We start from the raw sequence: 26,337 nt of genomic DNA, 5'->3' as shown, positions 1-26,337 counted from the left end.
AAGGACTGAGAGGGGTGCAGGCGGCTTTAGGGATTCCTTGTTTTCCATAGATCTGTAACTCTCTCGCTTGCTTTTTTTAACCGTAAAGTGTGTGTTGAAAAGAAATGCCGTGCTCAGCCTACGTTCACTGCTGTGCTGCTCTGTGGTGTCTGAAGGATATTACAAGAGAAACCAGAGCTCGCCCAGCCACTAGACGCTGGAGAGAATTTGTCTTAGCAACTGGGGAGCCGTGGAGGGGCTGGGGATCTGGTTTCAGGGGCTGGGTGGCTGGATTGTGGGGTCCCATTGCTAAGGGGGGGCATCAGACACAGGTTCTGCATCTGGAACTGCACCTGATTGACTCAAAGCAGGGACACTGACCAGTCACTACTCAGATGCAGGGGTTAGGAACATGTGAGATCCCCTCACAACAGACTGGCATCTGTCCAGAGACTGGGACTGGACCAGGTTGCGACAGGCCCCCCCCCCAGACGGAAGGAGATATGCCACGGCGATATGCCACAAAAGCACAGGGCCAGGATGGGAACTGGTCAAAAGCTTCCCAATAAATGTTTTCCACTGGGAAAACGCCACTTTGTCAGAACAGAAACTGTCCGTGGGAATGCGGCAATTTCGACGTGATTTTGTTGAGGGGAAAAAATTGTCAAAAAGTGTTTCAAGAAGCTCAAAAAGAACATTCCGGCCTTATGGGAACAGAACTTTTGGTTTCAAACTGAGTATTTTTGTCCTATGAAATTCAGACAGCCGAAAATGGGATGGAAACGTCTTCATTTTATCAAACCGGAACGCCGCGCCTGAGCCCCGACGCCGTTTTTTTTGAAAAACGTCATTTCACAGGAAATGTTTGGATTTGTTTGTTTTCATTCTGATTTGGAAGAGAAACAAACGTCGAAATGTCACGATTTCCCGCAGAATGGACGTTCTGCCCGACCTGAAACTGGCTCTTTATGCCCCTCCATCCCTACAGAGCTCCTTCCTTCTCCTGACTTCCTCTCCGCTCTCCCAGCCCTTGGCTCCTCTTCCACCCCATCCTCTGCCTCCGGGCCAGCCTGTCCCCTCTCCCCTCCCCTCGCCTTGTTCCTACCGTCAAACACAGCGCGGCTGTGCTGGGTGGTCGAGGCGGAGGGCTTGCACGTCACGTCAAACTTGTTGCCGTAGTTCCCGACGCTGACCTCGAACTGGATCAGCTCCCTGAGGGCGGGCAGCAGGGTGGCCGAATAGAAGATGGCACACAAGCCATACTTGCGCCGGGACAAGTATCGCTAGCAAAGGAGAGAGCCAACAGGCAGGGTTAGGACCGGGAGGAAGCAGGTGACGGTGTCTTGGTCACTATCACCTGTCCGTGTTACACACCATCCGGCAGGGCATCAGCAGAGACCCACCAAAAGAACAATCCCCTGCTGGCCGAGCTGAGCGAGTGACACCCCGGGCCCAGCTGCCGGCAGCAGTAGGCTCTTATCCTCGCTCTGGGCCCGTTCATCAGCAGGAGATGTGATCGTAGCCCCGGGGCTGATGGTTTCTGAGGGAAGGGGGTCAGGATCTGTCCTAGGTTCCTGTCCTCACAATAGCAGCTGTGGGCTAAGCTGCTCCCAGGACGGTCCTGAAGCAGGAGGTTTTATCTCCCTTCCAAAATGGGACAGCATTAACTATTACAGCAGTGGCGTACCGAGTGGGGTGGGGGGGACAGGCCCCTGAGTGCCGGCCTGTGGGGGGGCGCTGGGCCGGCCCTTCACGACATGCAGGGGGTGCAGGAGGCTCTGAGCAGTGCAGAGCCTCCTGCGTCCCCCGCGAAGGGTTGGCCCAGAGCATGCTTACCCGCTGCTCCAGCCCCGCGCCGGCTCAGATAGGGCAGCCTCACCCCCTGGCCTGGGGGGGGCCCGGGCAGGTCCTTCGTGATGTGCCGGGGGGGGAGGTGCAGAAGCTGGTGCAACCATCCCTCAGCCTCCTGCACCCCTCGCCCTCTGCCTGTTGGGAAGGGCCGGCCCAGCGCGCCCCTCCCCCAGGCTGGGGGTTGAGGCCCCCCCCCTCGTCCAAGCTGGCACAGGGCTGCAGCGGGAGAGGCAGCCCCACATGCTGGGTAAGTGCAGGGAGTGGGGGGCGACGGAGCCTGCATTTGAGCCCCCCTCTGCGCCTCACGCCCCCCCTTCAGGTACAGACCCCCCTCCCTGGGGCAGTTGGGGGTGGCACCGGGACCCCTCTTGTGCTACGCAGGGGGGGGCGTGAGGTGGGGGGCACAAATGTAGGCTTGGCTCCTGGTGCCGGGGACCCTCCCTCCGCCACTGTATTACAGCGCTTTAGTTTGTCATTTTCCATCTGCATTTCCTCCGTGCGGGGAGGCCGAATGCTCTGTCTCCGACGTCCCCATCGCCGGTAGCAGGCTAAAGAGCCCCCGAGAGGTGCGCACTGGTGCGAAGGGACGAGGGATGGCTGTGGCGTGATCAGCGTAACTGGCTGAGACGTGTTCCCAAAGGCCGGCCTCCTTCCAATATTCCCCCAGCACCAAGAGGACAGATTGCGGGGCCCTGCCTGTTTCACGGCCCCCGGACGTGTTTTGTGCAAGTCTGCTCTGAGCAGTGACAGTAAGAACTGCCGGGGGGCGGGCCGGGTTTCCAGGTTTATTGTGTCTCAGTGGTTCCTGTCTCAAAGTGGTTAAGAGCCAAGTGAACCTCTGCTTCTAACGGCCAGTCCCTGCAGACGCAGCTTGGGATCTGAGAATGAAGCTGGGTTGTTCTGTTTTGCGCATCAACCCAATCAAATGGCCCTGCAATCGGAAGAGAAAGTGGTGGGCTCCTGGAAGAGCCGATGGGCCGTTCCCAGGGATATCACAGCTCACACAGGGCCGGCTAGGCCGCGTTACAATTCCCCGATGACACGCAGCTTCCCTCCGGTGGGACTGGTTGCTGAGCAGATTTGTGCCCTGCTCCCCTTCCCCGCCCCATTTGCTGTGAAGCCCTGGCCAACCGGGGTCACACCCTCAGTCATGGTGAGTTACCTCCACCCTGGCTACGGCCTCTGCAGGGATATCCTCGATTTCCTGGGCGGGGGCCCTCTCCATGCTGGTGTTTAATTCCACGAGAACCCGGCCTCGATAGGCAACCCCTTCCTCCTGGAAGACAAATGGGTGGTCAGAAAAGGGGCAGGAAGGGGACAGAAGAGCGAGGGGATGGGAGACCCTGTAAGAGGGGTAAGAGAAGAGAGGGAGGGGTAAGGGGAAACTCTTTTTCCAGGCCCGACGTCAAGTGGTCTGGGACAAGCCAGAGCAGCAAAAGGCAACGCACGGGCCGTGCAGGAAGAGAAAGGTCGCTGCCCGATTTCTTCCTTGTGCACCTTGCCCCCCAAAAGTCCGGTCTGCCCCTGTTCCGCCAGACCCCTTCTCCTCCTCCTCGCTTCCCCACGCCGGCAACGCAGGCTGGGAGCACTGCGTGCTGGAAACGGCCTGCTTCCCCGGAGCGACCCTGCCCCCGGGCGCTGGGTTCAGCGGAGAAGGCAGAGGACAGGCACTGGGTGTTTGGGGAGATGGGCTGTCGCCTAATGGGCACCCTCTTTCATTCCCACCTGGTACCAGTCACCCGTCTCCGGAGCCGCCTGGGGACCTGTAGGGTGCTCCTGTCACGGAGGGCCAGGGTCAGCCCCCTGCTGTGGTGGCAATGCTAGGGGCCATGCTAGGGGCCAGATGCCATGCTAGGGGCCAGTGGCATGGCCTCGTGGCAAGCCCCATGCTTGGGAGCTGTGGCGACCCCTGCTCTGTCTGGGATCCAGGCCAAGGAAGGGACGGGAGACACTTACGCTCCCGGAGTTGAGTTTCTCATACGGGTCCTGGAGGCTGGTGAATTCCCTGGGGCTCCCGTAGAGGGTCAGGAAGCTGGGTCCAAAGCACGGCAGGAAGCCAGAGAAATCCCCTGGAGCCGAGAGGAAATTGAGAGAGTGAGAGGGCCCGGAAGGAAGCCCGCTCTCAATGTGCAGTCATAGAATCATAGAATCATAGAGTTGGAAGGGACCTCAGGTCATCGAGTCCAACCCTCTGCTCATAGCAGGACTAACCTCAGCTATATCATCCCAGCCAGGGCTGCAGCCAGAAAAACCTCTAAAGATGGAGATTCCCCACCTCCCTAGGTAACCCATTCCAGTGCTTCATCTCTTTTTCCTAATGTCCAACCTAGACCTCCCGCCCTGCAACTTGAGACCGAGTCAGAGCCTGGGACACAGGCTGATGTACGTGGTCCCAAGGACGTCCGTCTTTCCTGCTCGGTCCCTGGAAGTGCATAGCAGACAGCACAGGGGCTGGCTGGGTCCTCAGAGCGGGCGGGGGCACTGCTGAGCAAAAAGCCAACCGGCTCTGCTCGTCCCTGCCAAACCCGGGGGTCTATGAACACCGGCTTCTGCCGGCCCCGTCCTTGTCTTCCAGGGCTCCGTGGCCGGGCACCAGGGTCTTTACAACTTGGCCAAAGCTCTGGCATGAGACTGTGGTCAACACCCGCACTCCTGTGGCCCACGGGACCCGTCTGCAATAAGGTCCTCGGGGCAGGAGACGGAGCTTCCTTGAGGGCCGGTTGCAGAATGAACTCGCCCAGAACCAAGGACCCTTCCTGACCTCCCTCGTCCCGCTGCAAGGGCCGGACCCGCCTTCTCCAGCGTACGACGGAGCAACGTGTATGTGGATCTACCAACCCCACCGGGTCCTCGCTGGCTTTTCCCTCATCCCACCGGCCTGCCCGCCTCAGCTACTCCCCTTCCTCCGTGGTAACACGTGGCCAGGATCGCTTGCTCCAGGGGGCTGTCCAAAGCCTTGCTTACCCGTTGAGAACCGTTAGCTTGATCTTATCACACACGGAAGGTAACTGAAATGGGAAGGTGGACGGTGAGAAGAGCGTACGTCCCTGGGGCCAGGCCCCACGGGCCATCTGACGCCTTAGGGTCCCCTAAATGACGCAACCAAGCTCCTCCTCCCCAGAGTTTATGTGGCCGGGCTGCCCTGCTTTCATTGGCACACTAAGAAGGATGCTGCCCTGTGAACTGATGACAGAGCCATTGGATACCCTTCAGCCGGGGGGCTGGGGACGGTCGCTGGATGGAGACGCTGAAGCGCTGTCTAGGGGAGCAGAGGCAGGCAACGTTTCTGTGGAATTCCCCCTCTTCCAGGGTTTAGGAGAGCCACGGGCCTGGGCCTTTCTTCCTTCTCCTCCTTGCACACAGGGTTTCCAGCCCCTTCCACTGCTGCAAGGATGGATCCACTACAGCAATCCCCGTGTTCCCAGGGGAGCGGGCCAGGAACACGTGCATGGGAGAAAAACAGCTCCCACAGGAGAGGAAGGACATGGCCTTTCACGAGCACCATGTGCCACTTCTCCTGCCTGCCAGCGAATACGCCTGGGACTGTGTGCTGCAAATGCAGGCTCTCCCAGACTGAGACCCTATAATGGTGTCTATGGCAAGACCTCCCTTGATCCTCTTTCAGGAAATCGGAGCTTGGGGAACACACTGGGGAAAGAAGGGATGCAGGGGAGATGTTCAGTGCAGATCGTCAGGCTCTGCCAGCATTGTCCGTCTCACCTGGGCAGGAAAGAACAGCATCTGGTTCCACTCAGGGTTGGCATTTCTTGGGATCACTTTGGTTCGGCGCTGAGAACATTAAATGGCAGCTCTTAGAAACCAGAGATCGACACCTCTCCTTCCAGCTACACCCTCTGTAGGGCAATCACTTCCTTCTCCCACTCCAACTCCCTAGGTCAGATCTTCCCCCAGCAAACAAGAGTTTGCTCCAGACCGCACTGCAGCAGGTGGGGTTCAGTACCGTCCCAGGGCCGTCAGCACGGCCGCCCGTTACACTCCCATCGTGGGATCATGAGCACCGATGGTGACTTGGAGGGGCTTACAGCAGGCACAGGAGTGGCCCACCCTTACGGGCGGTGCCCCGACTGGCATTTCCCAGTGTCGGAGTGCCCCGTGATACCCCCAATAGCTCTGCTCCCCGCAAGACAGTTGGGAGAAGGGCCAGGAAAACCAACACGGCTCTCCCCGTCTCAGCACATCAGACTATCCTAACAGCTGGGGCAGCTCCTCCGTGACTGTTAAAACACAAAGTCAGGGTGGCCCAGGGCCTGTCGACCAACCCTGACGTGCAGGGGCTGTTGTGAGAATTGGGCCTACACATTTAACCTGATTGTGAGTTTAACAGTAAAAGTGAGTGTACATTCACAGGATGTCACAGTGAACTATAACAACACACGCCGATGGGAATAGGTACAAGAAACGTGGACAGAGAAACTGGATTAATTTAACCAAGAAGGCCACGTTGATATAATCCAAGGAGCGTGGAAATTCTACTTATTAAAAACAGATGATGTGAGGCCGGATGTTTAATGAACCAAAATTGGTGTGTTGGATATTAGATCTAATTGGCGGACAAAACAATGAGGGACTGGGCTATTCCACCCATCGCTCCCTTTTGAAAACATACTGAACAGACCGAGGTTACTGGAGCCGGCATCACCCTCTTGACGGCTACGCCCACCATCGCCTGGGACTAGGGTGACCAGACGTCTCAATATTTAACCCTTTGTCCTGCGGCCCAAGCAGGACGCCATTTGTCCCGATATTCAGGGGAAAATTTAGTTTCTAGCTGCCATCAGGGGACCCGGAGCTCCCTGCTGTCACAGGCAGCCCCACAGCTCCAAGCCCCCGCAGAGGCAGGGAGATCCAGATCCGCCCTGCTATGTCCCGATATTTTACTGTTGCAAGCTGGTCACCCTACCTGGGACCCTGGGCCTTCATCATCCTGATCCTGAGACGTGTCCTGATCCAACCAACCCAGATGACATCGCCACCCCTGCTGGCTTCAGGTGAGTCTCAAACACCACCTGGGATGTGAGGCTTTGTCTCTTTCTCTCTCCCCTGTGTGTGTCATTTTCCTTTCCTAACTTATTTCTTCTCTTTCCCAGCTCTCTCCTTTTTCCTTCTGTTTACAAGAGTCAAGCCTGTGTATTTTGTAACGCTGCTATAAACCTGTGACTAGAAAGAGGCAGCTAAAAGCAATGCCCTAAATAGCTCAATGCTGCTACAAGATTGCCAGGCCTTAGAGTGCCTGTCCCTGTGTTTCTCCAGCAGGGAGGTTGCAAGTGAGTCACACCAGAAAGAAGCTGCATTTTCTACCTGTACTGCTCTTTTCTCTGCCCCTGTGTGTCTCATTTTGTCTTCTTAAGACACAGGATCAGACTTTAACAGCAGCAGCAATGGCAGCTCCAACCAGTCTCAACTAGCTTCTTCTCTTTTCCCCAAAAAGGACAGTTATTACCACCTTTAATACCATCTAAGAGGCTGTCAAACAAGGGTGCTTGTCCTTCTAAAACTACTTTAACAACGACACTGACATCTCCAGCCCATCTCCACCAACTTTGGGCTTGTCTTCGTGCACTGCGGATAGGAGAGCTTCTCCTGTTGGCGTAGTTAATCTTCCTCCCCGAGAGGAGGTAGCTATGTGGCCGGGAGAAGCTCTCCCAGTGACACAGTGCTGTGTACCGGGGGGATGAGGTTAGGATAACTATGTCGCTCAGCGGTGTGGATTTTTCACACCCCGGAGTGATGTTGTTATTCCAATATAGGGCTGTAGTGTAGACTTGGCCTTTTTCTCTTGTATTCAGAAAGACAATTTTGGACTTTAACAAACAGCAGCAGCAACTACTCCAGCTCATCTCAACTCATTTCTTCTCTTTTAGGGGTCTTTTATCGGATCAACTTCTACCGAAGAAGAGCTGTATAGCTCAAAAGTTTGTCTCTTTCACCAACAGAAGAGATATCACTTCCCCCCCTTGTCTATTTAAGAGACTGTCAAACAAGATGGATTTTCCTTCTAAAAACCCTTGCCAGCTAAAGGGAAAGGGAACAAGGATTCTTGTTAAAATTAAAGCCGTACTTAATACTTTACATTTCAAAGGCTTTAACTGCTTTTCCGTCTCTTCTGTATCTTTAATAAAAAGTTAAAAGAATAGTGTGTTTGCCATAGCACTGAGCGGGCAGAGGTCTCTGTATACGAAACCTGGACCTTGTTTAGGACTGTTTAATGTCAGACAGTGACTGGGTTAGGTGAACACCTTTGGCCCCTTTATTTCATCTAAAGTAATACAACAGGGCCCAGTTTGACTTCCAGCCCCCAGGGATGTAAGTTGCTTGGCTGTGTCACTGCAAACAAATCTGGCTTGGACTCACACAGAGCAAGTTCGCTCTGGAAACTGCCGCAGGATAGTAACTACCAGCCATGCTGTGGTAACAGGAGAAAGCTGGGTGACTCAAGAGCATTCAGGTGTTACTTTACTAATGGGATCGGGATTCAGTCCCTGGTGTGGTTTCGAAATTCCTACTGCTAGCTTTACTATACCTGTGTATTTGCGTGTCTGAAACCTCTGCTAGATGGCACTACATCCTCCGCAACCACCAGGCCAGCGTGTGTTTGTCATCTACTGGACGCAATCAGTACTGCTCCGCTGTGTGTAACAGGCTGTATGCTGCCAACAGCTAATGGGGATTCTCCGTGGGAGAAGCGGGGTTTCTGAATTCTATCCCCTCTGTTTCCACGGCATTTCTAGGGGCCACGCATTCATTACTATCTGTATGTGTGGGTGTTTAGAGCACAAGCCTTGCTGGTGGTTAGGGGAGTTGCATGGTGCTGGGGTTTTTTCCCATCTATGCTCTAGAACACACCGCTCCCACGAGGTCACTTTTCTAACCAGAGCTGCACGGGACCTACCGTTTTCCCTGCAAAACTAACTTCCACCGACGGGTCCACGCAGATCCTTTTGTCAACGTGCACCTGGAACATAGACCTAAAGTAATGCAGGCAGGAGTCGTCCACTGGAGAGGGAAGAGAGAGGCATTCGTGTCAGACGGCTCTTGGCTGGCGCTCTTTGCTCCTGCTGGAATGCAGCACCTCTGTGCTACAGGGGGAGACCCAAAAGCTTTCTTGGCGGGAGGGTGGCGTAGAGGGTAGCAAGAGTCTGAAAGGGCAGGGGCAGTTGGCGACATGGGAAAGCAGGCAGAGGCAGTGGACGTGAGCACTCACTGCCACTGTACAAGAGCGGGCAAAGATCCTAATCTAGTTCACTTCAAATAGGTAGGCTTTGCCTTCGGCGCCCCCGAAGAGCTGCCACTGCAGAGGGGTGAGCTATGGGGACTGTCAAACCCTTGCGTTACTTGTGTTCTGGTAGCAGGCAGAAGTGTGCTAGGTGCTGCATATACATAAGAAGGCACAGTCCCCATCCAAAGAGCTCTCTGTCTGAACAGACCAAGGAACAATCCTTGGAGTCCTGGCTCCCATTGCGTGCTCTGACTAGCAGAGCACAGCTCCTTTCCAGGCCATGGAGCGATATCCTCTGTTCTACATGACACGTACTTTGGGGCATGTCCTCGGCTCTGTAGATGCGGAGCTGAAAGGTGGCCGTGCAGACGGGCATCGCTGCTGGCTTGAGAAGGTCGAACTCCACATCCTCATGTGCCGCAGGCTCGTCCGGCTCCTGGGGGAGGAGAGAACAGTGCTGAGGATGCACCCAGAGGCAGAACACAACAGCAAGACCGCCCCACCAGCAGAGCACCCGAGCATGGGAGAGGGCGTGTCTGAGAGCAGGTTTTTCACTGATATACAGGGAGCCAGAGGCACGTGGTGAGCGAGACAACGGTTACTGTGTCATATGTGCGGTGTTAGGGTCAGATCCCCAGGCCTCTGGAGCAATGAGGACTCTGCCATGGGCTCCAGTGGGAGGAAGATTGGGGCCTTGTGCTACAACTGGGTCACCTTAGCGCACTTGTGTGTGAAGGGTGGCCTGTAGGGGCCAGAGAGCATGGCCTGGGGATGGGTAGAGCACAAAGCCAGATATGCAAGCGTGGCAGACGCTACCAACCAGTTGCACCAGGGCCTGATTTTCAGAGAGGCTGAGCAGCCACCGTGGACTCTGCACGCAACGGGAGCTCAGCACTTCTGACAATGCAGGGCTCCTCCGCTGAATCACCCCTGACTTGCGTTAAAAGCCCCGCACTGGCATTCAGCTAGTCACTGCCGAGTCTTGCTGATAGGTGGGTCCAGTGAGCTCCAACCAGGGTTTGAAGGGGGGTCCTGGAGGGATGCCTAGGAACGGCCAAGTGCAGGTTTAGGTGGCGTTCGTGTTTGGCAGATCACGATCTGCGAAGTGCGTTTTGCAGAAGGGAGCTGCGGTGGTTTGGGCACTGGCGTGGGATGGGGTAGGAACTCGGCGTGATCACTGCAAGTATCAGGTCCCTGTCACAGGAGGTGTTTACCAGTGCCTGGTCCCCAGCTGCGAGCACACAAAGGCTGACTTTCAAGTAGCCTCTCAAGCCGGCATTCAAATGATCAGGGTGGTAGAGGCTCAGCCATTTCCAGTTGAGAGCATGGCCTGGCAGAGAAGAACAGCAGGGTCTGCTATGTACGCAACTTCTTGTATTCTTCCCACCCCACCCTTAGCTTCTCTACAGTCATAGACTGCCAGGCCAGAAGGGTCCACTGTGATCATCTTGTCTGCTCTCCTTCAGAGCACAGGCCAGAGGCCTGCCCCACAGCCATCCCGAAGAACATCCCATCTTGAGTTAAAAATGGTCAGTGATGGAGAATCCACCATGACCCTCGGTACATTGCAATTGTTAATTACTCTCCCTCGTAAACATGTACGCCTTATTTCCAGTCCGCTTGTCTAGCTCCAGCGTCTAGCCATGGGATGGGGTTAGACCTTCCTCTGCGAGGCTGAAGAACCCGTCACCAAGTATTTGTTCCCCATGTAGGTCTTAGAGGCTGGGATCAAGTCCCCCCTTCACCATCGCTTGTTAAACTGAATAGGTTGAGCTCCTTGAGTCTATCACTATACGTGTGTTTTCTAATCCTTTCCTCATTTTAATGGCTCTTGTCTGCATCCTCTCCCATTTGTCAACCTCCTTCGGAACTGGACACAGGATTCTAGCCGCGGTCACACCAGTACCCAATACAGAGGGAAAATCACCTCGTTACCCGTACTTGAGATCCCCGTTTACGCAGCCCAGGGTCGCCTTAGCTCTTTTTGGCCGCAGTGTCAGGCTGGTTCATGTTCACCTGATTATTCTCCATGGCCCCCTGTGATGGGGCGTGTTCCCCACCCTGGCCCCCGGGAGGGTAAATTAGGCCAGCTGAGCCTAACTGACTAATTGAGCAGCCCGTAGGGGGGAGATATAGGCTAGAAGGAGGCCCCTAATTAGAGGCAGGCACAGCTGGGCAGGAAGAGGAGGGGTCTGTATAAAGCCCAGGAGCTGCACGCAGCAAAGGGAGGGCTCACTATCTGAGAGGAGGGAAAGTGGGCTGGCAAACCCGAAGGGAGTCAGTTATGTAGGAAGAAACCCAGGGAAACAGCAGCCAGGGTGAGGACAGATAGGCGTTTGGCTGCATGTTATAGGGGCATTGGACTGGAACCCAGTGTCAAGGGTGGGCCTGGGTTCCCTACCAGCCAGGCAATGGCACAGGGCATGGGAGATGTTGGACAGCTGGTCTGTGATTTCCCTGGAAGGGGAGGAACTTAGTGACCTGGCTGGGGGGCCAAGCCATAAACCAGAAGCTGCTGCTCTGAGAGGAGGAGAGAGACTGCAGAGAGAGTGACATAGCTGGCAGAGCTACTCCCAGGAGGAGACACTACAAGCAGTGAGGGAAAACCCCATCACAGCCCCAACCTTTTCCAGAGTCCCTGCTTCCCAGGAGAGAGCCCCCCGCCTGTAAGGCTGGCCTGCATTCTTTGTTCCCAGCTGCGTCCAGTCACTGGAGCTATATTACAAAGCAGACTGTTTGCTCGGGCCCAGTTTACCAAGCAACCCAGACTTCTCGGAAGCAGTGACCTGTCCTCGTCAGGATTTACCACTCCCCACTTTGTGTGTCCGCTAGTGAGTCTGGCTCTGGTGGCCACTGCTGGCTTGGTGTCCTCCCTTTACAGAAACTGTGGCCCAGGCGGCAGCAATACAAGCTGTATCTATTAGCACCTGCTCTCCAGCCCTGGTTCAGAGAGGCTACATTTCCAAGGAGTGGTCACCATGCAGGAAGGGAAGGGTCCCGGATCCCGGACCTATTGTGGGTAAGGAGTGTTAGCACCATTGCTGTGGTACGAGGGGGCCGGAGAGAAGTGGAGGATCTCTTGTGAAAGTGTTCTGGGAATGAGATGGGGCTAGGAGCACGTACCCTGCACGAGGCAGTGAGAGAGACACAGGGTCACCAAGTGAAGGACAAAAGCTGTGCCAGCACCTGGAGGGGTGTGGTGCACCAAGGGAAGGTGAGAATAAACTCAGGGCAACTGGGCGTGGTTTGAAATCCTGGCTGGGATGTTGTCTGGGGGGGATCTGAACAGGAACAGCCGTAGGAACAGCCCAACCCACCGAATGTGCCTAATGGCTCCACCAGCAGCCTTCACCTACCAGGAGAGTCGTACAAATGTCCAACCTCCAGCTGTGGAAAGGAAAACGGAGCAGGTTAGGGGATCTGCCCGCGGATAACAATACCACCACCACCTGCCAATCCTCTCAGGATCTTCGCGTGTTTAAAGCTCACAGCCCCCCTTCAGGTAACTCAGCCTCACACAGGTGGGGAAAGCGAAGCACAAAGTGGCAAAACGCCATGCCCAAGATGTAGGGCAAAACCTGGGTCTCTTGACTCCTTATTCTGTACTTAAAAGCGCAGCACAAGGCCATGTTCACGCTAAGGCAGGGGTTCTCAAGCCATTTACCAGATGCAGCTCTCTGTGTTAGGTGGGCTGCATCCACACACTATACAGACCTTCTCATTGTCACAGCGTGCTCTACACCAGGGGTTACGTCGGTAGGACTGTGTCACAGGGATTTTCCACATCCCTGAGCGATGGAGTTATACCGACATAAGTTGGTAGTGCAGACTAAGCCTAAGAAAAGCTAAACCAAGGGCAAAGGAGAGCTAAGCTGGCCGCCGCTGTTACGGATCTGTTCGTTCCTAGCATGCGTGCCCCTGCATTTAATGAAAAACTGACGTTTCAACATTTGCTTCCATTCTGATGTAGAACAAAACTAAGACCTTGAACTGGGGGAAGGGACTGACCAGTTTGATTCCCTTGAATCAGACCAGCGACTCCTGGGATGTAGGCGTCTAGTTGAGTAGCTATTCTGGGGCGCTCTCTTGCTCTGGATTTGATCAGAAATTCCACCCTGGACCCAAGAAACCTTCCTGATGAAATTTTAGTCAAAATAGGCAAGTTTCTGCGAAAACTTCCAGCTTCAGAAAATGGGGATTTTGTTAAAAAGTGCCTGAGCAGCTTTAGTCAGCAGCAGCTGAGGCCATGGTGCAGGGCCAGTTGTTCCCACCTTGTCCCTGGCTGCCTAGAAAAGGGGTGACCAAGTAGAAAGGGACAGGACAAAAATCTAGGAACATAAACCACAGTCAACAAGACATTCGGACATTTCCCGCTCTCCACCATTCCCCACCCCCGGTGGCAGAGGGTGGGTGAGGGGGGCCTGATGGGCGCTCTGCCCCAGAGCCCCACCTTTGGCTGTCTGGCCCCTGCGCAGCCAGGGTCCCTGCAGCTCCCTCCCTGCTCCCAGCGTGGGGGCGGTGGGGCCGGGAGGACGCTTGCTACCCCCATAGTGGGAGTCCGCGGCCGCTGGCAGGCCTGAGCTGGGGTCGGCGCGGCTGCCGTGGTTGTTAAAGCCTGGTGTCCCCTGGATGCCTGCAACAGCGGGGGGCAGCTAGAGCCCAGCCAGCGCCCCCCCTCCAGGCTGGCGCCCCGGGGCATGGCCCCCCCCTCAGCACGCCACTGGCCAGAACACAAGAATCCCATTTCAAAGCGTGGTGTTTGTTTTGTTTCACATGGGGACAAACGGAGCCCTTTTGAAATCTTTCCCCAAAAAATCAGCGCATAAGCGCACACCGCTCAACCCGCCCACTGTCAGGGCACTCAGCTGCGATGGAGGAGAAAGCAGCTCAGATCCTGCTCTGCCTGATTCAGAGCAAGGACACAAAGGAGGGTCTCCTGCCCTAACCACCTGGCTACTGGCTGTTCTGAGGTAGGTCGGGGTCTCTGATCTCATTCTCAGAAACGTTCCAGCCTGGCCCCGAGAAAGCTGAGCTGTTTCCAGGAAAGCCTTTGGTTTCCATGAATCAGCGTTTTCTGAGGGAAAAAATGGTTTCATCAGGAAATTCCCGACCAGCTCGACTTGGGAGTGATTATTGCCTGTCCGCTGGCTGCTGCGCCCACGCGTGCAACGTCACCAGGAAAACATCCGCGGGCTTGCTCCCGTCAGTCGGCTCTGCCAAGACGATTATATTAACTGCCACTCACCTTGAACAGCCCAATGATGGACTCGGCTCGCACTGCCCTTGAGTTCAGCACCTAGCAAACAAACCAAGACTTGGCTTCACTGGTCTAGCGCTAGGAGGTAAAGCCGCTTTCTTCATCTCCACCCACCTGAAGGACAGCATGATGAACCGATTACCCACAATTCCCAGTTCTCAGGTGCTGACAGGAAGGGTCTGTAGACCTGATCCTCCAATGCCTTGCATCCCGTCTCGTCACTTACACCTGGGTAAAATGCTACAAAATCAGAATTCTCCAGGCGTCTTGCGTAGGAGAAATGACTGCATAAGGTGCAAAGCAGAGACGAACTGGGCCTCAAGTCTTGAAAGACCTAAATGGCAATTAGGCTTTGTGAATATAAAAATCATAGATTCATCAATCCAAAGCCAGAAGGGACCTCTGTGATCATCTAGTCTAACCTCCTGCATAACACAGGCCACAGGACTTCCCTGCATTAATTCCTTCGAGTCCAATAGCTGTGGTTAAACTACAGCAGATTTTAGAAAAATAGCCAATTTTGATTTAAAAATGGTCAGTGATTTAGAATCCACCACATTGATAAGTAGTTCCAATGGTTAATTACACTCACGGTTAAAATTTTGCTCCTTATTTATACTCTGTGTTGCCTAGCTTCAACTTTCAGCTATTGGATTTTGTTATACCTGTGGTGGCTGGATATCACAGGGAAAAACTTGTGGTCTAGGGTGCACCCCTTGTTAACCTGCAAGGCAAAGACAGGGCCGGCCTAGCCCAGAGGAGAGGGCTTGAGTGGCTGAAAGACTGGTGGTGTGAGGGAACTGACACCCCGCTGCCATGGGAAAGGCTCCCTCATGCTGGAGGCAGGGGGTAATAAGTTGAAAACAGTCGTGGGTACTCCAGGAACAGTCTCACATGCTGGCTGCTTTCTGTTTCCACGGCCCATCATGTCTGATTCACTCTGTCACAGATTTCAAGGCCAGAAGGGACCATTGGGTCTTCTAGTCTGTAAATGCCTTACCAAAGGCTAAGTGTATTACATCTACTCAGTTCCCATTAGCTACCAACTTGCAACCTCGACAAAGCATGAAACCAACTGTTTGTCAAGCCCTGTTTTCCATAAAACCATGTGGACCAGCATTCGTTATATTTCTGCCTTTAATTCTTTATCAGTTGACGCCCATACCAGCTTTTCCATTATTTTGCCCAGGACTGATGTCAGGCTGACCTGCCTCTAGTTACCCAGGTCCTCCTACTTAGCCTTTCTGGGTAAGTCTACACTGCAAAAAACCCTGCAGCAGCGAGTCCCGGAGCCCATATCTACAAGTCCAGGTTTGCTGGGCTTGTGCAACAGTCTAAAAATAGTGTGTAGCTGTTCCCAGGCAGGCTGGAGCTTGGACTCTGAAACACGCTCCCCTCCCTGGCCTTCAGAGCCCGAGTGGGAACATCGACATGGCTATTTTTAGTGCTGTGGTGTGCGAGTCTGTAGACCTGGGCTCCGAGACATGCTGCTGCCTGCCTGTTTGTTTTTTTGCAGCGTAGACCCTTTGAATACTGGTACAACACTGGCACTCTCTAGTTTTCTGGAATTTCTTGCATACAACGAAGACACAACGAAAATCCTGTAGCACCTTAAAGACTAACACATTTCTGTGGGCATAAGCTTTCGTGGGCTGCAACCCACTTCGTCAGATGCAACAGGACTCTCGTTGTTCTTGCTGTAATCAGACTAACACGGCTACACCTCTGGAGCTTTGCATACAACGGAAATTTGGTCTGTGCAAATTCAGCACCAGTATAACAGCTAAGGGTGGAGGCAAGATTTTACTTCTGCCCTGAGATGGCATTGGGTTGGGGCAATATTATAGAATCACAGAAGATCAGGGCGGGCAGGAACCTCAGGCGGTATCTAGTCCCACCCCCTGCTCAAAGCGGGACCAATCCCGACTAAATCATCCCAGCCAGGGCTTTGTCCTAAATATGTTTAGTCTCATCTCAGGGTAAAAAAACCTGTTGCTCTACAGTTGCTTTGACCCTTTTCTCCCATGTACCAAGCCTCATGTTAGCCATGTATAGAACACGGTTAGCTCTTACATAATCAGAAGACACCTCTGAGCGTGCTCAGGGAATGCATAGCAAAGGCTCACTAATGCTGACTGACATCAAGTTTGGCCCATCAGCAAACAGACTCAATATGCGGCTGTTAGAGGGCAGAGTGCTTCAAGTTCTCCAGTGCCAGAAGAGTGAAAGGAGGGACTCTGGCCAACCAGGCAGAAGAGAAGTGATGCAAGGTGTTTCTTGCCCTTAATCTGGCCTATATCTGGAGTAGTAGGGAGGGTCCTGTCAGTGAGTTGTGAGATGCAGGAAGCCCGCCCCAGATCTCAGCATGGTGTGTTCCTCTGACTTATGTATCCTGACAGTGTGGAAAGGGACGGAAGGGTTTTGGTCTCATTATTGTACCTGTATGTTTATGGTCTCATCAAAGACCCGAGCAGGTGTCTCGTGGAAGTTCTGGAAAAATATCTGAGAAAAATGGGGAGAGGTAAATTTAGAGCAGCCCCAAACCTTCCTGTGCTCTCTGGGGTGCACAGCATTTCACTCATATGCAGCTCGGGTTGTCAATTTTGGTTGGACATATTCCTGGAGGTTTCATCACATGACATAACCTTTAATTCGAGATTAATCTTTAATTCCTGGAGACACCAGGAGAATCGTGGAGAGTTGGCACTACCCGGGGTAGGAAGACTGTAACTCACAGGGATGTCTGCATCCCTCCTCAGTCTCTCCTTCCACTCCCTCAGTAACAGATGCCCTGAGGACGATCCTAGGAGGATGCTCTCCGCAGCACAGGCTTGAGAAGTCCCCAAAAGCAGGCCCTGGAACCACATGATGCCCACCAACCTCATTAAAATAGGGGTTGTTCCCGGTTCTGATTCTGGTCCTGTACACATGGTCTCCAATGAAGACCTTCACCACTGGCTTGATGTTGTTCCCCTGGAGCTGGCGGCCTTCAATTATCCTCACACGCACCTGCAGTGAGAAACAGAGCGGCTTGATCGAAAGGGGCTCAGGGCAGGGATTGTTCTGTTGGCCACGGCTGGAAGTGGTCCCGACGCCAGCCTGAGCTGCGGTACTGCTGGAGACGGGACAGGCCGATGATCAAGCAACGCCAGAATAATCAAGTCCATTTCTGTGATCCCCCTCCTTTCTTCTACACAGCTGAGCACAGTGCAGGAAGAGGCTCTGCAAGGCATCAGCTCCATCCAAGGTGGCATGATGAAGCCCATGGACGAAGAGACATAGAGCAGGGATCCTCGTATCCTCCTGAGGAGAGGGAACTAATCCTGGTACACTAGGTCTATCGCTGTGGGAAAAGGCTTGACTTGGCCATTGAGACCCACGTACTGATCACCTTTACTGAGGCCACTGGGCTGGGCTATACGGGGGTGGGGGGATCTCTCATCTTAGCTTGGTTCTCAGTACCTGGAAGTCCTGTTTTTCATCTGTGAGCTCTCTTCTGGGATTTATCCTGCTGCTGATTCCTTCCCTCCGATGATCCTTTCCTGTAGGACTCCGGATGGTTGTGGTGATGCCTCCTTGTACCCCTGGGGATGGTCGGAAAGAGAATGAGTTGGCTGAGGTGGATGACCTGGAAGAATAAACCTTCCCCACAGAGCAAATCAGAACAAAGAGTGTCTGCTCCCCCTCTGGCAGCTTTGTCAAGGAAGGTGTTAGACATGGGAGCTTTAACTCCAGAGAGCCACTTGTTCAACCCATTGTGCCTCTGACTGCAGAGTATTCAGGGTCAAAGCGGTTAAGTGAGAATCTGTGACACAGATGTGAGGAGCCCTAAAAGCATGTCCCATTATAAATGCCCTGTTACATGCAGTTTGCATGATAGCCTCAATTCACCCATGCCACATTGTGTCAGCGGGAGGGAAGGGCTCTGATAAGATCAGTTGCGAGTCCTGCTGCATGCCTGCCCAGAGGCCTAAGGGGTGAAAGGAGACCCTGAAAACCCCGAGCAGGCTACCCAGGCTGCTGGAGGCTCTGCAGGGGGTCGGGGCAACATGTGGGCTGGGCAGGGGTGAGGACTGAAGTTAACCTGGGCGCTGCCCTTACAATTCATAGATTGGAAGGCCAGAAGGGACCACTGTGATTATCGGATCTGATCTCTTGCTCAGCACCATCCAGAGAACAGCCCCAGAGTAATTCACAGGGTAGATCTTTTGATTTGAAAATTGCCAGTGATGGAAAATCAACCATAACCCTTGGTGAGTTGTTCCAATGGTTGATTACTATTCTGTTAAAAATGTATGCCTTATTTCCAGTCTAATTTTCTCTAGCTTCAGCTCCCAGCCATTGGATGGTTTATACCTTTCTCTGCTAGATTGAAGAGCCCATTATTAAATATTTGTTCCCCATGTCGGTACTTATAGACCACAATTGTCACCTCTTAGCCTTCTCTTTCTTAAACTAAATAGATTGAGCTCCTTGACCCTATTAAAAAAACAAAAACAAAACCCAAACCCAAAAACAAAAAAACCCCAAGAGTCCTGTAGCACTTTAAAGACTAACAAATTTAATTTCTGCAGGCATAAGCTTTCGTGGGCTGTAACCCACATTGTCAGATGTAAGGAATAGAAATCAGATAGGAGGTATATATATATATACATTTAAAGGTAAGGAACAACAATGGGGAAGTTAGGTATGAGCAAAGTCCATTCAGTTAGAGTAGTTGAGGCCTATTCACAGCCATTGAGAATGTGTGAACAGTGACAACTACTTCTTGTAATGAGATAACCATTCCAAGTCCCTGTTCAGACCCAGTTTAATTGTGTCAAGTTTGCAGATCACTTTAATGCTTCAATCATTCTTACAGCTCCTCTCTGAATCTTCTCCAATTTATCAACCTCTTCCCTGAATTGAGGACACCACAACTGGGCGCAGGTTTCCAGAAGCGGTCACACCAGTGCCAAATCCCGAGATAAAATAACTTCTCAATCCCTCCTCAAGATTTCCCTTTTCATGCATCCAACGATCACATTAACTCTTTTGGCCACAACATTACACTGGAACCTTAACTCTGCTGGCCAGAGACTTCTCCTTCCCTTTGCTTCCCACAACCATTTTCTACAATACTATCAACTTCCCCTTTCTTCCATTTGTTATGACTATTTCTTTTTCCTAGCCGCCTTCACTTCCCCTCTAAACCAGGTTTGTTTTTTTAACCAGTACGGTCTTCTTCCTTGACTGTGGCTTTTGGGACATCTGTTACAATGTTCTTAAACAATTTCCAATGATCATTCATATTTTTCTGATTAAATTCTTCCTCCCAGATGATTTGGCTCATAATTGTTTTCAGCTTTACGACTGTGGCTCTTTTCAAGCGCCAAGTATATCTATATCTATATCACTGGTCTGGACTTTCTTCTGTTTGCACATTATAAAGCTGATCAAGTCATGATCACCTCTACCTACAGTTCAATTTTACAAGACTCACGTGAGGGGGCCTATGCCACTTCTCTTAGGAGAGGACTCCACATGGCACAGGGAGGAGATGGAAGTCATCAGGGTCTCTGGAACTGGTGGGGATGGTCACATCCTCATCATGGGGTGGTGATGTGGGAGATGGAGTCAGGTTGGGGGCATTTTGTCCCTCCCTCCCCATGCTTTTCCCCAAAACCCAAGAAAACTCCCCGCGCAAGACGCCAAGGCCAAGTTAATCTGGAAAATGTAAACAGGATAAGTTACATTTACAGCACAGAAAGGTCCCAGCAGCAGATACTCACTTACCTTCAACACTGGCTTTTTGTTTTCCGGGCTCCCTTATTGCCTTGAGTCCTGGAGGGGTGTAGGAGGTACTTACATTGATGGTGCACTGAAATTCAACAACAAATCGGATTAAACCACCTCCACTGGCTTGGACACAGGCGTAGGGATGCTATTCCAGGCCCAAGAGCAGAGGATGCCCTCAGCAGAGTTCATTCCCGGGTGGCACACAAATACCACACAGGTTTTTTGTTTCGTGTATGGTGCTGGCCCCAACCACTACCCCCGACTATAAGGGCGCACGGGGCCCTTCCGACAGTGATTTACGGGAGCAGGGCAGGCTGAGCGACGCTTGGTAGAGAACTCGTGGTCTTGGAGCAAAGGCACAGAACTTCTTTTTCACTTCTACAGCTTCCCTCCCGGGAGGATCCCGAAGAGCCTCACACACAGTGAGTTAAGGGTTCCGCTAGCAGCTGGGTCAGGATGGTGTAAGGGGGTTTATGGGTCACTGCACCCCTACGCACAGCTAGTCATCAACACAAGACCTCACCTGCTTTCCCTCTGCTTTGGCCACAGTGGATTTCAACAGCCTGAGTTCTTAGATACTAACTGGTGGTGCCTGCACCTGAAACAAGATTGCCGTGCTCCCCTAGGGCGGGAGGGGGACAGTCGGGGGGTCTCCCGTGCTCCCCTCAGACAGGAGTTTGCCCACTTCCAAGACTCCACACCCTGGGCCAGGTGAGCTCACGGCCGTCTTTGCCATCTCTCATCTACCCAGCACATAGCTTGGCTCCCTTTTCCATCAGGCTCATTAACCTGGGTTACCATCGTTAGTCCCATTTGACAGACAGGGAAATGGAGGTGCAGCGGGAGAAAGGACTTGACCCAGACCACAGCTGGCCGGAGCTGGGATTAGCGCGAACGGGTCTCATTCCCCTTTCAGTTACGTTGGTTTTACACTTTTACTTTTGAATGACTCCCGTGTAAATGACAAGAGATTCAGACCCAAGGAACTCCTGGCTCCTTGTCTTGTGCTTAATCCATCTAGCTAGTCTACTGTACCATGCTCATCAGTACGTTACCTGAGCACCTTCCGGCAATGTAAGCAATATGACCACTTATCTGTGGCTATACAGTAACATTAAAGAAGGCAGATCCAAGAAATCCAGCTTGCACTTGCAGTGAAAGATGCCATGGTTTGGGATGGTCCTTAGTTCCGGGGGGAGTTCACTCCACCACCTGGGATAGCACCCTTGAGCTTGATACACCCTTCGATGGGAAGCCAGCCCGGAGAGCGGAGGACAGGTGTGATGTGCTCATGGTAGCTGGTGTTGCTGAGATGTGATGCAGCGTTCTGTACTAGTTGGAGTTTCCTAAATACTGAAGGCTTCATGTCCAGGTATGTTGTCTTGCAGTAACCCAGCCGAGAGGCCTGTATAAATGAGGCCAGGTTGCTGTCTGCTGGGATGGGACAGAGTTTCCTAGTAACTGGAGACGGTAGAAAGCGTTATTTGCAGCCATTGTGATGTGAGAACTCCGCATCAGGGAGGAATCCAAGAACCTCCTAAGCTATGGACTGAATAGACCAACTGTGGGTGTGAGCCTTCAACCAAATGGAGACTGCACCATGGCTGCAAAGTCCCCAAAACGCTTTCCTCAGTCGGCCAGCATCACCTCTCTTTTGCTCCAGTTTATATGCAACCAGCTGTTCTTCATCCATGAGCTGATCTCCTCCAAGCTCTGGGCCCCCTTGGTGGTCGTGGTGTGGCTGTACGTAGTGAAGGATAGATTATGTGGATACTGCTGGCACCTGAGTCCACGACATCTCATCAGTTCACTGAGGGGCTGCATGTAGATGTTGAAAAGGAAGGGAGAGAGGATGGAGCCATTTGGAACCTCCCAAGTGAGGGGTCTGGCGGTGGAGGTTCAGTTTCCCATGACTACTCATTGGTGCAGCCCTCCAGGAAGCACTCCAACCATTTCAGTGCATTGCCCTGCACCTCTCGTAGGTGGGACAGTTCTCACGGTTGATACTGCTGAATGCTGCATCGAGGTCCAGGAGGGTGAGAATGGATGTCTGCCCTCTGCAGCTAAAACATACCCCACTCCTTCGGTCCTCTCCCACCTGTGAGACTCCGTATTTTAGGGCCTGGTCCAAAGCTCACTGAAGTCAACGTGAAGGCTATTGTGAGAAGCGAGCCTACAAATTTATCCTAATTATGAGTTCAGCTGTAGAAAGTGAGCGTGAGTTTGTAAGATATCACAAGAACCTGTGACAACAAATGTGGATGGGAGAAAGTACGGAAGGCAGACGGAAAAACAGAACCGGTCCAAACAAAGAGGCCTCCTGATAGAACTCAAGGACTGTGTTAAGATCACGTTTGGTAACAAGAAAAGCGAGGAGCCAGAAATCAGTGAACCAAAGCTGGTGTGTCGGAAACTAGACGTAATTGGTGCACAAAATAACGCGGGGATGGGCTGTTCTGCCCCCCGCAATGCCTTTGTGGGTCTGTCATGGGGTGTATGTACCCCACGCTAGCAAAGCAACCAAAGGGTTAATACAAGCCCTGCCAGCCACAGCAGCGAGTGGATAAAAGGGCTGGGAAACGGAAGGGTGGGGCGGCTGGCAGAGGAGGGAGCAGGCTGGAGGGCCTGCAGAGACCCAGGGGAGGGCAGAAAGCAGCTCAGGGTGCTGTCAGTCGAAGAATCCTGATCCTGCTGATCTAGCTTGAAGACCCTGAGCTGTAAGCCAGTGGGTTGGGCAGGCCTGGGTTCCCCTGCCAACCCCTGATGGACGTGGGAGTGAAGAAAAGGGTCTGCCGACTCCTGGGCACCCAGAACAGACTGACAGTCCCGCTGGGCCAGTGGTTCCCAACCTTTTTGGCTCCACCCTGGGTCCCTAGGCAGCGACTCCCTTCTGCAGCCAGGGGGACAGGAGATCAGTGTTCCCCTCCCTCTGGCTACAGCAGGGACCCCAGCGCCTAGGGACCCAGGGGAGCGCTTTGCTGTGCTCCCTGCTACAGCCAGGGGGAAGGGGGGGCACTGATCTCCCATCCTCTTAGCTGCAGCAAGGAGCCTGCACCCATCCTATGGCCCCACGGAAACGTGCTCCACCTGGGTCCTTAGGCCACGGCTCCCTTCTGCAGACAGCGGGAGAGGAGCCGTGGAACACTTTGAAAGCCCCCACGGGCCACAGGTTGGGAACCACTGCGCTAGGCTATGTGAGCCCAGGGGCTGCGCCATGCTTGGGCAGAGGGGGCGCCATTGCACAGATGCCCTGCCTCACAGGGTCCTTAAAGAAAGAGACTTTGGAGAGAAAAATTGGCTACTGGAGTGAGCGTCATCATCCTGGCTGCCACCCCGCCCATCTCTGGGGACCACGGGACATCATCATCATGATCCTGAGCGACGTCTCGACCAGATTGGTCCAGAGAAAGGGAACCACATGACATCACCACCTCTACTGGCTCCCGCTGAATCCCAAACACCACCTGGGATGACATGGGATTGGATTTTAACAACAGCTGCAACAACAACCACCCTAGCCCATCTCAACTAACTTCTTTTTCCCTCCAAAAGGCAATTATTACCATCTTCGATACGCTCTAACGGACTGTCAAACTCTCTCCAGGCATAGGGAAAGGGAACAAGGGATGGAGTTCAAATGAAAGCCTGACTTAACGTGTTGCATTTCAAATGCTTTAACCATTTCCCCCTTTTTTCCGTATCTTTAGTAAAAGGTTATAATGCTGTTTGCTGGTGGCTTTGCCTTGGTACAGAGCAAGTGGAGGTCTCTGGGTACCAAATCCCGGAGCTGTTGGACACTGTTGGATCTTGGAGAGTAACTGGGTTATTTTAATGCCTTGGGCCTATTTATTGCATCTAAATTCATACAAGAGGATGCCCCTTCTCTAAAGTGAGGATTACCCTCCTTACTTACGCCTGTTGGCTGCTGGCCTCTGTCCAGTAGGGGCAGGTCCATCAGGGCGAGTACACTGCTTGGTTTTGCAGCCAGAGAGGCTAGAAATACAGTGACAGAGCCCAGAGTCCTGGAGGACAGAAACACCTGCTTGTCAGTAGCACTAACCCCCTCTCCCCGATACCAGGAAGAGAGTCGCACCGAGGGAGTCAGTGGGGGTCACAAGGTGTGATAATGCCATCAGTGCTGTTTTGAAAGGACAGAGGAGCCACAGTGACTAGGGCCATACAAAAGACTTGGTTAGATTCCTTTAGTGCCAGACTCTTCTCTTTGGAGGGAGAGAGTCCTGGGCGGCGTCGGGGCTGGTACATTCAGATTTTGAGGGGATGGGGCAGGGCCTGAATTTTTGCTACTTGGAAATGACCATTTAGTCTTTGTCATGACCGGGAAAGGCAGCAGAGTTTAGGTCAGGCTTTGCTGGCCTGCGTTAAACCCCAGCTGCATGTGACCACGTTCCTAGTTAAGACAAAGCTTTAGAAGAAAGAGCAACAAGGGAGCCCCATCTGGTCTCCTTGGCTGGAAGGAAAATACGGCAGTATGTGGGTGGGGGCGTGGATCCACAAGGCTGCAAAAGGATCAAGGAGGGCCCTCCCCATAAAGAGCCTGAGACGCTCAGTCTTTACTTGCGGTTGGCAATTCACCTTTCTTTAGCCAAGCGGCCCCTCTCCCAGAGCTCGATGTGCACAAAAGAAGCGCTGTCCAGGGGCTGTTCACCCAGGAACCACACCAGCGTCTGCAGGAGAAGCGGCACAACATGTATTTCACCCCACCTGATCCTGATTTCACGGACACAGGCGTTACCCCTGCTTTACACCGAAGTTACATCTGAATCAGGCCCCTGAGAAGGGCCAGGAGATGAAGGTAAGTGGGTCTAGAAGCCCAGGGAGATGGTAAATTCAGAGCCGTCTACGTGGGTGCGTGTGCTGCGTTAGGAGCAGAGTGGGGACACCACCTGCTTACAGGGTCTTACCTCATTCCAAGTGGGGTTCTGTTCCTTCTGCACGACTCTTGTACTCCTTGTGACATCTAAGAGAAATTAAACACACCATGGATCCCCGCAGCTTGCAGCTCCATGGAAGTGGTGGTGTCTGAACATGTGTGTGAGGAGAGAACACAACCCGTGGTTACTGTGTTCTCTGAGTTGGGTCTCTTTTTCTTATGGGAGCCACTGTTGAGCCCAGCCAGAATGGACCACTCCTGAATGCACAAAACTTGGGGAATCCTAGAGACACTCACGCCTCCCTCCCCCATCACCCCCAAAGTCTGTGGATCCCGGTCACAGACGGGGACTGGCCCTTTCAGTGTGCTGACCCAGATTTGACTTTAAAAGAGGACACCTGGGCCTGTGGAAAGAGAGGCTAGCGGAGTCAGAGCTTGGAGACTGCAGTGTCCACTGAGAGGGGAGGCAATAAGAACCTGAGAGGAACTGTTCTAAAAGGGGGCCTCCAGGGAGAAAAGCCCTGGGTGGGGGTGCTCTTGGAACAGGGCACAGACACAGGAGTTGCAGGGCTGCCGGAGTTCCCTGGGGGCGGGAGACTGTGAAAGTCTGAGAGGAAAAGGGGGAAAATCACCTGGGAATTGTAGCCAGGGTGAGTGGAGAACCTGGTTTGGTTTGGTTTGGTTTAAAGTGGGACAATAAACTTGCCAAAAAGAGATGTGGGTGTGGTGCAGTCATTATTAAGATATGGAAAAGCCTTGCCTTGTTATAATCCCCATGCACAGTTCATGCAAGGAGGGGCTTCTTATCTTGACCTTCTATACTTAGATTCATTTCCTCTGTGCCACTCAGCTAGGAAGAGGAGAAGGCCCTTAATGTCTAGAAACCACTTTGTGATCCTCAGACAAAATGCACCTGCGAAGGGCAAAGGATTGTCAGTTATCTCCCGGAAAATGCGGAATAAATTGCTGTTACCCCTGAAGCTGGCGGACACGTGTGAGTCAGGCGCGATGAATTTTGCAGGAGGGATATTAGCAGACAGAACGATGAGGTGTAGCATTTCTGTCCCAACTCTGTTGCTGCTCTCCCTGCAAATTCATAAGCTTCTGCAGGGTAAATGGCTTGATTCTGCAACGATTCTGCCTGCCTGCTTTTGTCCTGCTGGCGGGCTGTTAGTAGTTAGCTCACCTCCTCATGCCACTTTGCGGTTTTGTTTCAGAATTCCTGTCTGCCTGGAATGCGATTTCCGTATCCAGGAAGCGGATCAGAAGGAGGTGTGACATCATATAGAGGGAGAGGGTCAAATAGTGTGTCCAGGAAGTGATGCCATAATAGGGAGGCCGAGG

The 26,337-nt window shown here is 53.0% G+C and overlaps 1 protein-coding gene across 1 annotated transcript in view; it reads right to left on the bottom strand.

The window, feature by feature from the left end:
• The window catches only part of FER1L5 (fer-1 like family member 5), a 55,390-nt gene extending 29,116 nt beyond the window's left edge, over nucleotides 1-26,274 (bottom strand). The window contains exons 1-16 of the mRNA XM_067540351.1: nucleotides 26,180-26,274; nucleotides 24,016-24,124; nucleotides 23,405-23,566; nucleotides 20,100-20,184; nucleotides 17,787-17,908; nucleotides 17,205-17,333; nucleotides 16,764-16,826; nucleotides 14,313-14,363; nucleotides 12,424-12,454; nucleotides 10,282-10,397; nucleotides 9,383-9,503; nucleotides 8,741-8,844; nucleotides 4,378-4,450; nucleotides 3,787-3,899; nucleotides 2,993-3,106; nucleotides 1,085-1,262 (exon numbers count right to left, since the gene is read on the bottom strand). Of these exons, the coding sequence (XP_067396452.1) occupies nucleotides 1,085-1,262; nucleotides 2,993-3,106; nucleotides 3,787-3,899; nucleotides 4,378-4,450; nucleotides 8,741-8,844; nucleotides 9,383-9,503; nucleotides 10,282-10,397; nucleotides 12,424-12,454; nucleotides 14,313-14,363; nucleotides 16,764-16,826; nucleotides 17,205-17,333; nucleotides 17,787-17,908; nucleotides 20,100-20,184; nucleotides 23,405-23,566; nucleotides 24,016-24,124; nucleotides 26,180-26,274 (1,666 nt within the window). The remainder of the gene's footprint in view (nucleotides 1-1,084; nucleotides 1,263-2,992; nucleotides 3,107-3,786; nucleotides 3,900-4,377; nucleotides 4,451-8,740; nucleotides 8,845-9,382; nucleotides 9,504-10,281; nucleotides 10,398-12,423; nucleotides 12,455-14,312; nucleotides 14,364-16,763; nucleotides 16,827-17,204; nucleotides 17,334-17,786; nucleotides 17,909-20,099; nucleotides 20,185-23,404; nucleotides 23,567-24,015; nucleotides 24,125-26,179) is intronic.
• Nucleotides 26,275-26,337: the final 63 nt, after the last annotated feature.

This window comes from Emydura macquarii, unplaced genomic scaffold, assembly GCF_026122565.2.
Source record: "Emydura macquarii macquarii isolate MOO-44397 ecotype Brisbane River unplaced genomic scaffold, CSIRO-AGI_Emac_v2 contig_573, whole genome shotgun sequence".
NCBI classification, from domain to species: domain Eukaryota; kingdom Metazoa; phylum Chordata; order Testudines; family Chelidae; genus Emydura; species Emydura macquarii.
This window is presented reverse-complemented; position numbering and strand designations above follow the sequence as displayed.